This window comes from Grus americana, chromosome Z (assembly GCF_028858705.1).
Source record: "Grus americana isolate bGruAme1 chromosome Z, bGruAme1.mat, whole genome shotgun sequence".
Taxonomy (NCBI): Eukaryota; Metazoa; Chordata; class Aves; order Gruiformes; family Gruidae; genus Grus; species Grus americana.
This window is the reverse complement of record NC_072891.1, coordinates 22,743,959-22,758,030: the sequence shown is the minus strand read 5'-3', so window position 1 is coordinate 22,758,030 and position 14,072 is coordinate 22,743,959. Positions and strand designations below refer to the sequence as shown.

The 14,072-nt window shown below is 45.1% G+C and overlaps 1 protein-coding gene across 2 annotated transcripts in view; it reads right to left on the bottom strand.

The window, feature by feature from the left end:
- The window catches only part of ZSWIM6 (zinc finger SWIM-type containing 6), a 114,234-nt gene extending 107,870 nt beyond the window's left edge, over window positions 1-6,364 (bottom strand). The window contains exon 1 of one of the 2 annotated variants that reach the window (XM_054809143.1): window positions 5,844-6,364. In XM_054809143.1, the coding sequence (XP_054665118.1) occupies window positions 5,844-6,354 (511 nt within the window). In that variant the 5' untranslated portion in view covers window positions 6,355-6,364. The remainder of the gene's footprint in view (window positions 1-5,843) is intronic. The other variant, XM_054809144.1, reaches the window with a different exon arrangement.
- Between the last annotated feature and the right edge of the window lie 7,708 nt (window positions 6,365-14,072).

Below are 14,072 nucleotides of genomic sequence, written 5' to 3'. Positions count from 1 at the left end.
GTTTTCTTGGAAGTGAGGAAAGCCTTGAAGTTAGGGGAAAAATTAAACATGAGAAACATGAAAACTGACCTAGAAACACACAATGAAAAATTGTTAGGTCAACCCAATATGAAACTTTTATAGAAAACAAGATTGCTTGTTTTAAAAACTGCGATGGGAAGTGATTTACAATTAATTTTCTCCTTAAAAACTAAATTCTAGAGCAGTATTGACACTGTCCTATTACATTTATCCTACTATTCATAATTACATAGAAAGATAATACAAAGTTTTATTTTCATATCGTGAAATCACTCTAAAATGCTTACTTTCTCTCGAAATCCAGATTAGATATTTTTAGAAAGCCTAAGAAGGCAGGAGACTATTTACAAAGTTTTCCACATATAGTGATCTGGTCTTGAAAGAAAGCTTTTCTCCTTTTCCCTCCCTCTATTTTTTTGGATTTCCAAAGAAATTATTGAAGGTCAAGGATAGTACATCAGAGCATATACACTGAAAATACCTTGCATGTTCCCTAATTAATGCATTGCATCCCAAATCTAACAAGGAAACTGGAATGCATTCAGACATCTCCCTTTCAGGAAGACATATTTAAAAATGAGTTTACTTGTTTCTGTTCTAGAACTTGGAAATATTGGTAGTTATTTCTTAAAGCAAACTGAAACTGGAATCAATGAAGATATTTTTGCAAGACTGTAGTAGTCTTGGAACTAAGTCAAACAAAGTCCAGCAAAAAGTCAGACATCATTTGTTTACTCCCCTACCACAATATTGTATTAACAAATTCTGGATTACTTGTTTTAGTCATACATTCCTAACCAAACCCCAACACCAGGCTGACTGCGGAAGGAACCACGCTTGTCAGCAGATAAACTTCTCCTCCTCAAACAGGCAGTTTAACACAACCTTTCCCCTTAGAAAAATGCCACTACACATACCAGGACAATTTGGTGTCACAGCAAACCAAGAAGTTTATGCAAAACACAGTGGTTGCAGATCTACAAATGACAGCCTTTGTTTTGTCACACAACTTAGCAGTACTTGCATTAAATAAAAATTTTTTACTAAACCCATGTGTCCTATAGGTTTCATCAACAATTAGATATATATTGCATATATCATTGAAGATCATCATGTCTGCTAAAAGGCACATTTCAGCTCGCAGCACAAAAATATTTGTGTTAGCTTTGCTAATAAAATACTTGGTGTGGTTTTATCAACAGAAAGGTGTTTTCCATTATACTGTTGTCACTCAAACAACTAAACCTTGAAAGAAGGGAACTTACAGTTGTTTTACTTGCTCCACAATTTCACATTATTTTGATTAAAGATGGCTAGAAAGAACAAGACTCATTAACTAGAATCATCATCCATTAAAAGGATCTGAAATTTGCCAACTACAATACACATTCCACCAGAATTACACATAGCAGTTACCAACTCGGTCTTGTAAAGCTTTCTCCTCCTCTTGGTGAAAAAATGGTTTCTCCTGGTTTTGAAAGCAATCACCAACTTTTAGCTCATATTTAAAAAAAAAAACAAAAACAAAAAAGGAAAAAAGGAAAAGGAGGGGAACAATCAGCTGGAACAATACATGATAAAAGCAGCTCTGAATCAGAAGATAAATACTTCTCATTAAAAGAAAACTGGGAAAAAAAATCACAAGTCTTTCACTTCATTTAAGAATCAACAAAAGAAACATCTAGGGAGCTCCAACCATTATTTTACCTTTGAGAAATTTTACTTTGTTTTTCTCCAAAAAGTATTTTGGTTACAACCCCTTGATCATGTAACACTGGGGCTCCAGAAAAACAAGTCTGCAGCTCCACACCAATGACGCTGTTCAGCTGAACCCTCTTCCACAGACAAGGCAGTTTTCTAGCTCTCCATATTAACATTAAATTCTAGAGCTGTGGTAAGCGCCAGTCAATTAATTCTTTACATTATTTTTCCTTCCCTAAGAGTCTCTTCCCTCCAACTCACTCCCTTGCCATTCATACCTAAGAGGCATGTCTACCGTGATTACAAAGCCTCATGCTGCCACGGAGAGGACTGTAAAGCCTTAAAGGAAGACCTGTATGAGCAAGCAGGGTCTATGCAACAAAGACAAACCGACCTCAAATTACAGATGGACGAGGATACTCTAGGAGTACTTACATGACATATCAAAAAACCACTTCAAGCACTTCAAATGTGGATGCAGCTACAGCAGTAAAGCTGAGCTTTACAGCACTACAGTGAAGGCAGCCTCGGTCTTTCCCCAAGCAAGAAGAGTCATACCAGTAGAGGCATGGTTTTTTTTTTTTTCTTCTTCTCCTAGAATAGCTGCATTAAAGGCTCTCTTCAGGTCAACTGTACTACTGAAGGATCACACCTCTTCCTAACCTTGACAGCCACAGCTGTGACGACAATACAGTACTGTATACTAATTCGGGACTAACCTCAGAAACCAAATATACACTTCGTCATCTAAAACTGTCTGCTCGCTCTTGGCATCTTCACAAATCTGGCCAAATGAAACAGTCAATTTCTAATTTTCCTTCCAGATTGTTGTATTTACTCACAAAGTGCTTTCATGTTTAGACTGTAATTTTAACTAAAAATACTTGGTTTGAAATAAATGAAAAACATGCATAGTAGAAAAGCTCTGTTTTATGCAGTTGAAAAGGATTGCTTTAGGAGCCCACATTCTGTATTATTTTTTTAAACAAACTAAAAAAGAAAATCCTTCATGTCTAATTGAAACATATAAAAAAGCTATAAAAACATCAGTAAGTTAGATGCAAATGGAATTTTGATGCTAACTTCTTTGGAGAAAAATCTTTCAAAATCAAGTGATGCTAATTATTTTGCTAGGACAATATCGTTCAACTTCAAAATAGGCTAGCAGACAACTTTACTGCTGGATTATTAAGAACATCATTTGCACATATCACTAATGGGTCATCTTCCTTTTATTTAGGATTTTCTTTTCATCACACACGATATGAAGTTGGGGGGGGCATGAAACATGATAACATGAAGATTTTTGGCACAGTGTAGGCACAAGGTTTTTTTAAATTCTCTTGCTTGAAATGAGTTGCCATGATCAAGTTGTCTGAATGTTTATTCAGGGCTAGACTAAAAAAAACTGTAAAATTCAGAAGCAAATGGTTCCATTTAACTACCACCTGAACTGACATTTATGTGTCTCCCTCAGAAATCAAATCCTGCGTTCCCTGTTTGTAGTAATACTTAGTGTTACAAGTAAGGCTGTTAGAATTGATATGTAATAAAACATACTTTGTCCAGTAACTGCACTTTTCCATAGTACAATAGTAAACGCTTACAGAGTTTCCATTACTCATACTGTAAAGAACAGAAGTTCACATTTATATGGTCACTAAACATGCACTTACATAAACTCAACATTAAGTTTTCCTCAATGCTACATATTCAGCCACATTATATAGAACCAATTCCATTCTCCGCCCAATATAACTCACTCCAGTTGAATTGGCTTTAACACTTGCACCTTTCTGCTTCACAAGGAATATCTTACGAGCAAGAGCCAGCCCTGTGTCATTACACAGCTACCTACCGAAATTACACAAGAACTTTCCTACAGCAGAACCCAGCCTACCCAAGTGCTCCACGACTCCCTTGCCAGGCAAGCCAAAGGCCTCTGTCAGAACAACTGACATGTTTCATATCACCAGTTTCCAGTACTATTTTTGCACAGCCTTCCAAAGGAGGCTCACATAAGGTTGAGGGGCAGGGGGAACAAACAAAAAAAAACCACAACAAAGCAAATGTATTTTCAACAGGAGGGATAGCATTTGTTTGGAATGCATTTAAGGGCTCCAGAAGCAGCAGTCAACACTTCAGTTGTATTTATGCATATTTTCTTTCTTCACATTGACCCTTGCCAACATTACTCAATGCCCCCCTCCCTTTTTGAAGCCATACAAAAAGTTACTTTTTTCTTTCACAACTACTCACTGAGGCCTATTCCACTGCTGAAAGCAAGTGAAGCAAAGCCCACGCTGGGTGTCTGTCTCCTAGAGAAGATTGCATCTTTTATTTATCGCCCCTTGGCTTTATTTTCACAGTGAATTCCTGGCTTAAATGTAATCAGCCAAGAAACCCTCCCTATGTGCACTCCTGTCATTCCTCATCGCTTGCAAATAGAATCAAGTGCAAGCAAAGGGGAAAAAAATAATCTCAGCACTGCCAAGCAAACTAAAAAAGCCCTACTTCTGGTTTTGCTACTCCTGAGGAACCACAGATGCGCCTCCGACCTTTGGAAAGAAAGCCAAAAGATGAAACTTATAAGAAAGTTAATTAGATTTACATAAAAAAAGGAAAAAAAAAAAAGACTGAACTCCCCCTAGGCAGAAAGGAAGGGCACTGAGCCTAGGAGCAGGGACACGGCTTCCCTTCAGGGAAAAAAATTGATGGCACGTTTGCAAGCAGCCCGCCAAGTCAAACCCGCAGCGGGCAGGACCGAGGGGTTGGTTTTTTTTTTTTTTTGGGGGGGGGGGGAGGAAAGGGGGGGAAGGGAATCCCGGCGCCCCCCCACCACCACCACCCCTAGCCGCTGCCGCTAACAAAAGGCGAGCAGCAGTCTCTTTTGTCTGGCTTCCCCTTTTCGGGGGAGGAGAAGGGGAAGCGACAGAAAACTGGGAATAAGAAAAAAAAAAAGGACACAAATAAACATGAAAATGAGAACAAAGTGGCCGGGTCGCACAAAGAGCATCACCCACCGGCGCGGGGGGGACGGGACTGTCTGCCGGGGGCGGCTCCCTTCGCGGGGCGGGGGGGGAGCCGCCGCCGGCAGACAGCCCCCCCCCCCCAAAAGTGGGGGGGTACCCACCTCTGCAGCCCTTTAAACAACGGCAGGGAGGAGTTAACCAGGGGCGCCCGCAGCGGGTGAAGAGCAGCGGCAGGCGGCGGGGCTGCGGGGGGGGGGGGGTGGTGGTGGGAGGAAGAGGAGGGGGGTATTGTTCCAGGAGGAGGAAGAGCAGCGCTTCCCCACCCCCTTGTCACGAAGCGGCTCATCCCAAAGCAAGCCCCCCCCCCATACCCCCCATATCCCCCCAGGCAGGGCGGATCGCGCCCCCTCCCTCCGGCTCGCCGCCGCCGCTGCCCTAGAAATGCCTTTGTTCGCGGATCCCCCTCCCCGCACACCCGCTGCCGGGGTCTCGCACCGCTTTTATGTCTTTATTTTGGACGGCGGCACATCCCGCCCCCCCCCCCCCCCGCTCCTTCCCCCGCCGGCCGCCCTTCTGCTGATTCATTTCCACCGGCGGTCCCCCCGGGATGGGGGGGCGGCATCTCCTCGCTATTGTGGCTCGGGGTAAGGCGATGACCCGGATTACCGGGGGTGGGCGCTGGGAGGGGGCTGAACCAAACGGGATTACACGGGCTAGATTACCGGGAGAGGGCACGGCGCGGCGGTGGGGGGGGGGGGGGCAGAGTTAAAGGGACAGGCGGGGGGCGGCCCGCCCGGCGGCAGGGGCCGTGGCCGTGTCACGGAGCGAGGGAGTTACTCCGTGTCCTGGGTGCGAGGGGGAGGAGACCGGCGGAGGAAGTTGCCCGACCCGCATTACAGTCGGGAAGCGAAGGGCTCGTTACCGGCCGGGCCGTGGGGGGCAACTCCCCGCCCGCGCCGCCGGACCCCCCCCCCCCCCCACCCCACAAGGGCTGCCGAGGCAGGCGGGGAGGCTCCGGCCGCCAAGCCCGCAGAGGAAGGGCAGGCGGGTGACACGCAGGGGGAAACCCGCGGAGAGGGGGAAGCCGGCGGCGCCCTGCCCGGGTGGCGGCGGCCCGGCTCCGGAGCGCGGCCCCGGCCGGTGACTCACCGACTTGCAGGACGTTATCGACGCAGCCGCCGTCGAGCAAAGCGATGCCCCTGCGGAAGGGCAGACGGCTCTCGTCGGCGGCAGCGGCGGCATCCGCGGCTCCGCCGGGCGCCGTGGCGGCCCCCCCGGGGGCGGCGGCGGGGTCCTCGGCGCCGGTGTTGAAGGAGGAGTACATGCAGATCTCCCTCTCGCTGCGGGGGAAGGACCAGTAGACGATCCTGCGCTGCACCGGCTCCGGAATCCGCTCGAACCGCTCCTCCACCCGCTGGAAGGGCCACTTCTCCGCCACCTTGCGAGCCGCGATATCCAGCAGAGACTCGGGGCTCTGGGTCTTACCGAGCGGCAGCAGCCCCAGGGCGGCGGCGGCAGCTGCGGAGGAGGGTCCGGCGCAGAGCGCCCCGCTGCCGGGTCCGGCGCCGCCCGCCCGCTGTCCCGGCCTGCACCCCGAGCCATAGCCGGGTCTGCAGCAGAGGCGCTTGGCGGGGGGAGGGAGCTGGCCGCGCTCCGCCATGATCGCGCCGCTTCTAAGCAGACAGCGGAAGTGGCTGTACCCTATAAACGGCTCCAGGAAGGCAGCGGACGGCCGCGAGCCCCCCCCGGGACACACCCCTTTTATCCTTATATGGCGTCGAGGGGCGGTGCCGGACGCCTAGCCAATCGCTGGGGGCGGTGTCTTATGCAAATCGGCGCCACAAACGTAAATAGAACGGCCCGAGGAAGGCGCGTTCCGCGCGCTGGCAGGGAGTGGGCGGGGGGTAGGTGGGGGGGGGAGTGGCGCGCGCTCCTGTCGCCCCCCCCTCCCCCCGCGCTGATGTCACGCGCACAAGCCCGGGCGCGCCTCACGCGCGTGGTGGGAAAAGGAGGCGTGGCCGGCGGCGCCCCTCTCTGCCACCAAATAGGGAATGGAATGCGGGGGCGGGGCCGCCGCGGCCTCAACCCCGTCACCTCTGCTGGGAAAGCCGGCAGGCGACCGGGTGGGTGGGTGGAACGGCGCTTGGCAGCCAGGAAATACGGTAACGGCTGAGGCGGACGCCTTCGCCCGCAGAAAGGCGGGGGCTGGCAAGCCTCCGGTGCCTCGCCCGTTGCAGGGAGGGGGGGACACACGGATACACACACACAGAGAGGTGCCCGCCTTTCGCCGGTGCTCCGCGGGAGTTAGGAGGTGCGGCAGGGGAGTCTCGGAGGGCAGGTAGGAGGGGCCTATACGGGGGAAAAGGCCTGGGCTTTGCCCGTTTCAGCCCGCCTCTGGGGCAGGAGCTGTAGTGGGTGCTCCCTCCCCTCCCCCCCCCCCCTCCCCGGGCGGCCGCAACAAACCCGTGAGGTGCCCCATCGAAAGCGAACCCCAAACTTCCCCTCTATTAGAATCACTACGGTAGACGGTGCCGCTGGGCCGCGGGGTGCCCGGCGCGTGCGGGCCCGGCGGGTGGCGCGCGCCGCGGGCGGGTTGAGAAGGCCGGTGCCGGTCGGTTCGTTGGGGGTGGGTTTTGGTTGGGGGGTTTTTGTTGTTGTTGTTGGGTTTGGGGGGGGTTTTTTTGGTTTTTTGGTTTTTTTTTACACAGATGGCCCGGCTTGGAACCGCTCCGGTAGCCCAAGGTGAAGGGCTGGTCGCCACAGACCCACGGTGAGTAAATGGAACGCAATTAGCGCGTTGTGTTTGCCTTCAGTGTCGGAAAGGTTTCTGTGAAAAAAAGGCGGGTGTTGGCCATCTGTCCCGGTTAATTTTTAGCAAGCGGTGCGGTTGCAGCGGAGCGTAAAGTCGAAAGGATTCTTTTTATTATTTCTTTTTTTGAATTGTTCATTTAAAAACATACCGTTCAGGATCGTACCGACTCCACAAATTAAATGGCATTCCTGGGGAAAAAAAAAATAATGAGAAAATTAATCACTGTGGCAGGCTGAGAATATCAGACCCCTGCGTAGCGCTGGGTAAACACCAAATGCCACCTCTGCTTGTAGCAGGGAGTTCTGGCCCTAATTACAGCCACGCTGCTAATGTAAAAATACTATGAAAACGCTGTAAAATAAGGATGAGGGCTAGCAAACAAATCCAATACCAGCTCTCCTATGCAGAGAGACTTTGATGTATCATTTTAGAACAATCAGCATTTTTTATTAATTAGATCTTTTGGAACTTTAGCATGGAAGTGGCCTTTTTTGGCGACTCACAGTTGAAAACCATACTTAGGTATCTTGGCTTGGGTTTAACAATGAACAGCGCCTGCTAGCACGCGATGCAGAAGCCGTAATTTGAGTGCCGAGTGGCTTCCTTCCCGTAGGCTGGTTTACCCAGCTAGACTACATTTTCCATGATGCAACGCAAAGCCTCCAGCCGGGAGGTCGGCAGTCGGGAGGTGGCTTCATCGCGGAATGCAGTGAGAGAACGTCAAGTGTGCCAGGCGTGAGGTCTAAGAAGTACAAATAACATCAAGTTGACTTGAAACTTGGCACATCTAACTCCCCCCCTCCCTTCCCCACCCCCCCCCCCCCAAAACCCCAGACTAGAGCAATAGCTTATTTTCTGAACAGAGGATTGAAGAGCTTCGCAGAAACTGCGTTTTCCATTAAAAATGGATGGGAAATTGAATGAACCGTATCAGACTTGCTCACTTTGTTTTTTAAAGAAAGATCAGTAGAAACCTGAAGATGATTTAGAATGTGCAAATACTGGCTTTTTTGTATGCTAGTAAGCTGTTAGTAGCGCTGATTTGAAATTTTATCAGAGAATTTTTTTACATCTAGGTATAGAACTTTTTTTGCTTTTTCTGCTGTTGGTTGCTCATACAACAAAACGACTGATCTTTTTTAACCAAGGAGTTTAAACTGCAGACTACAGACATGGCCTAAACTATGTTCTGCATAGTTTAATTTTTTTATATATTACAGGTTGTTTTTTCTTTGGGATCATGAGAGCTACCTTCTGGGTAAGAAATTAGTAGAAACCGATGCTTGTGCTTCTGAGTGTAGATCACACAAAACAGTTCCTCTTGAGGTGCCAGTTTCCTAAGTCCACAGATACCTTGCTGGGATATTAACTGGCTTGTTCCTCATTTTAGGCATATATTTTACAAGTGATCTACTGGATTCATAAACATAACTCAAGCTAAATTTTGGAGGTGTTAAGGGAGCCTGAATGCTACAGGCCAGAGATGAGGATTTAGTACTTTCTTTTACTATTAATGTGCTATTGATTTCAGTATGTATGAGAGCAGAGAAATGGAATACATAGAAAGTAAAAAGGAAAAAGAACTTCATGATTGCATGTGTATGAGAGCAGAGGAAAATTGTATTTAATTTTCACCCCGTCACTTACGCTTTGCTAATAATTGTTCATATCCTGAAGCAATTTTTCTCCTCTGTTGTTCTAGTGCTATTTCTGTTTTAAACAAGTGTTTAGCAAGTCAGTAAAAATGCTCTTCTAAATTGGGTAATGGCTGTTCTTTACCAGGTCTTAGCCACCTGCTGCAATAAAAATAACACACTAATGCCACCGGAAGAATTCTTCCCGTCATAGTAAAGAAGCTTTACAGTAAAAATTGAGAAATAAGAAGAGCAAGAGGAGTGCCAGTGAACACCAAAACATCCGTAATAAGCAGAAGTAGCCCATGTGTCAGTTATCTCAACCTAGTCATTCTTCTGGCTTTTCAGATATGGGCAGAAATTATTAAATTCACTTTAAAAATCCCAGAGAAAAGCAGGTGGAAAAGCCCATAGATCCACCGCTTTCACCTGTGTACTGCTTGGCAGGAATACCTACTTCCCATTAAGTCTATGAATATTAATAGCTACACAGGATGCTGGTGAAGCTTTTTTATTTCTGGGCCAGGGAGCACATGAAGAAGTAATGGCATCTTTGCTCTTGCCTTTTTGCCATAAGCGCCAGGTATGCTTCTCCTTGGGCTCCCTCTGCACTGATAGAGCACCATAATGGTTTGCAAATTATCTGAGGCTGAAGTTCTGTTGTTCTGCCAGTTTTGCCCCCTGAGTTCCTTTAATGTTCTGAAAGCAGGCAGGAAGATGTGTTAACTCCAGGGAAGAAATAAAAAAGTGTTAAAGCCATACCTGAACTGTATTGTAATTTCTAGTTATTTTTTTCTTTCAGTGTTCTTCTTGTGGCAAGACCTTGCTGAGCTGAGCATTCATTTCCTCTTTTTCTGCCTCACAGTTTTGGGAGGTCTGTATTCCAGAGCTACACAGAGAGGAAGGAATGACTGCAAAACAGCAACTTTAACTTGGTTAACTTCATGCAATCCAAGGCTATTCTATGAGCTGCTTGGGAAAATACTCTTGGCCACCACTCAGTGAAATTCCTTCTTTTTAATCTTTCAAAGCATTAGGCCACTTGCAGTCATTTTTGCTCATTCCATTAAAACACACAGGGCTTGAGCATTCTACCAGTTATGCTAATTTAAAAGAAAGATCGCATACAGCTGCACAGTTGTCTTTATATGAAGCAAATAATGATCTAAATGTAGAAAAATGGATGGCAGTCAACCTAATGCTGGTCAACACAAGTCACCCTGGTGGTCAAGTCTTATCTGGAAAGATGAGACTCAGCATTCCTGCATTGAAGCTGAACAAGAATCTGGATTCATGCACTGCATGAAATATTTCTGAATGCTGGGAGGGTAGGGGGTCAGAGATGAAGAGGAGGAAACTCAGGAAGGAAGGCTAGAGGGTTCTCAAAATTAGACCTTTAAAAAAAAAAGCACCACAAGAAAAATTACTTGAGGTGACAGCATTAAAATAATCAAATACAAAGAATACTAACATAATCAAATACAATGCTAAAACAAGTCTTTTTTGTTCTGTTTCTTTAAACCTTTTTAGACAACTAGGCACTTCAGTTCTTATAACAACACTATAGGATACCAAATCTATTCTAACATTTATCACTTGAAAGCATGAAAAACACTGCTGTAGGTAAAGGTAGTGAATATCCCCGCACTTTGCATTACAGTGACTGGAAATTCAAATACAGGAAAAACAGTACTGATAAGTGTCGATGAAGTTAGCATGTTAAGATTGGTCAATGAAGAAAACGGTGTAGTTGGTCAGTATCTTCCGTTTTACAATGTTTTCTTAAAGTAGTTTCCTTCATTCTGTTCAGAAACTATTTTTAATTTAAGGAGTTAAAAAAGAACACTTGCCTTTTACTAGCCTTTAAAATCAAATACTCTAGGATAAATTTTGCCAGCTCTTTAGAGTCTCTCTGTTAAAGTGAAAATAAACCAGCAGCATTGAATGAGCCTTTTCAAAGTGCAGCTTTTTATTCTAATTAAATTTCGTGATGGTTCCAAACCTGGAGTCAGAGGCTAGAATCTAAAAGCATTTAGGAAAATGTACTTAAAATACTAAGTGTGCTATACCAGTATTCTAGAATAATGAAAAGAGACAAACATCTTCAATTTGAGCTAAATCCTCTTGCAATTCATTTCTGTGTCCTCTGCCTTTTTGTGGCTTGATACTTGACGTATGAAGTCATTCTGAGATGGACTGAAGGGGAGGGCATTGTGTGTGCCATAGTCCCAGCGCTATGTGAATTAATGCTGCTCTGTATTTCCTCAAGGAATGAGCACATTCAGTTTACATGTATTGAATGGGAATGAATTATTTCTTCTTTGTAAGGTGCCTTGTGTTGGGATATCTGTTGGGACAGTTTAGCTCACTACTAAGTTACTAAGGATAAAAGCATCACTGTGACGAGTAAAATGATAATGTGCAAGTGGCTTCTTAAAATTGAACATGTTGGACTGATTTAGAGGGTTCAGAATTTCAGTCCTGGAATAGAGGAATAAGAGTGTCTCACCTTTCTTCAGAGTTTTAACTTATTCACTTACCAATTGCAAAAAGCCAAAAGCAGAAAATCCTGTGTCTGAGACGAATCAAGATTTAACATCCCTCTGGGTTTGTTGTGACCTTTTATAGATCTGAGTTGCAGAACTCATGAACACTCAAACTAAAAACAGTCTTGTTCTTCTCACAGGCTTTTTTACACTTTACTTTTAAACGGTTATATTTTTCTAGCACTGAAATAAAAGCAAATTTGATGGAAGCTTCAGGGTTTAAAATAACTTTCTTATAGGTATTCTCTTTACTGCAAATACATGCATTTAATTGTGGTAACGTGGTTAAAATATATTCTTCAAAGCTTTCTTTATCCTCTTCTGGTTAGACATCCTCCACCAAAAATGTGATAGGCCAGTTCAGAAGTTAATCAGGTGCAAAATGCCACCGATCGGTCTACCAGCAGGTGTAGGAACACCTGAGTATGTATAATGTACAGAAAGTGAAGTGGACTGGTGGTCTAAAAGGAAACATTTTTGGACTGCGTTCTTGTGGATAAGCATTCTACACTAACAAACCTCTTTTTTATCTTCTCAGGCTTCATCCCTTTAAACTTCACTTTACTTCTTTGCATTAGAGCAAATAACTACCTTGCTGTGGCAGGCAACATAATAATTCTTGGGCAGAAACACTGCATGAAGAAGGGCATGCAAACCTCAATCTGCTAATGTCAGGAATAACAGGCATTGCTTACCCAGATTTTCACCTGTCGCAAGGAAAGAGAAACAACATACGCTAAAATTCTCAGAAGTGCATTTTCCAGGATGCCAAGTGCTGATAGAATGGCTTTAAAGCATAAAAAAATCCAATCCAAAAACAAAGCAAAAAAACCCAACACCCAACCCAACAAAAAAAAAGGCACACAGAAACTCTCTTTCTCCCATTTCAAAAAGTCTGAGTCCAGATTCATTTGTGGTGACAAGAGACGTGTACTTAGAAGGTAACAGCTTAAATATGCCAAAACCTGAAGCTCCTGCCTATGCGCTTTAGGGACGTAGTGTCTATCAGTAGGACCCTTGCTGTGCTGGTGCCTCCTTGTCTCCACCAGCACAGACAAGACAGCAGTGCAAGGAAGAGGAAAGATAGCTAACTAGCCAGCAATTGCTTCAGATATTTGCCAGTCTTTTGTGAGCTTCTCTGCCTTTATAAATTATAACTAAGCACCTGCAGAAGGTACGGAGGCAGAGAAAAAGCAGAGATAGCTAAGCAACACTAAATGGTTTCTGTTTAAACAACTGGCATTCTTTCAAGAAGCTTGGGTACAATGTCTGCTTCCCCTAACTTCGTCACCAGTGATTGCGTTTAGCCAGCTGGGGAAACCAAGCGGGACTTTAAGATTTTTTTCTTAACAGTCTGTTTAAGATTTGATTCCTATAAGTACTTAAGTTCTTAGTTTATAAGTATTTGAACAATATTGCAAACCTGGCTCTAGCTTTGCTGCGACTGAAACACCCAGTCAGGATTTATAGATGGCTCTTTCCTTGAGTTGTGTCAGAGACAAACTTACAAAGCAGTGCTCTGGATATGAAGACTTCTGTATAATTCAGTCACCCTATGAAATTAGAGACCGAGATTTTTTTGTATGACAGAAAAATTTTGCTGTGCCATCTGGTTAAGCTTCATTTGGTCAAAGAGGACTAACCACTGAGGAATAATTAATAAAGACCTAATGCAAGGGTATAACATTTTGGGGAATTGTTTTCACTCACCCCCCCCACCCCGCCCAGACTTCATCTTGTTTGTATGTGTACTTTTTTTGGTATTTGGTGTCAACTCCATCCTTAAGCAAAGTGCCGTGTAAGTACTTTTGTGGATTGTGTTTAACGAAGTGAAACTTGGGCATTTGTCCCAGGGCTTTAGAAGGTATTTGACATTTTGTAGCCCAAGTGCTAACTAAACTGATGTGTACTTGTTTTACCAAGTTATCCCTGTAATGCTGAGTGACTGAGCTGTGGAATACTGCATCTGTTTGGAGCAGTCAACTTTCAAATTAAACACAGCTTACCAACTTGGGTGATGTTGATATATTGTCATCTTTATTTTATACCCCAACTGTACGTATTTTCATTGCCTATTTGCCTGTTTCTATCCCTTCTTTCTCTTTCCCATCTTCCTTTGACCATCATTTGGTGCTGCCAGTTCATTGTACACTGCACCATCTGTCCCAACTAATGCCCTGTTACCTTTCCATCCGCTTGCCTTCTTTCCTCCTATTCTTCCTGTCCTGCAGTGCTGGAAATTATACCAGGGCTAATATCTCAAGCTAAGCCTTGTAGTCAAATTCAGAAGATAGAATTAAGCTATGGTTAGAGCTCTGCAGTAAAATTTTGTCGGAGAAACCAGTACTTCCTTCTACTTCAGTAGCTTCAGAGATTTCACTGAAAT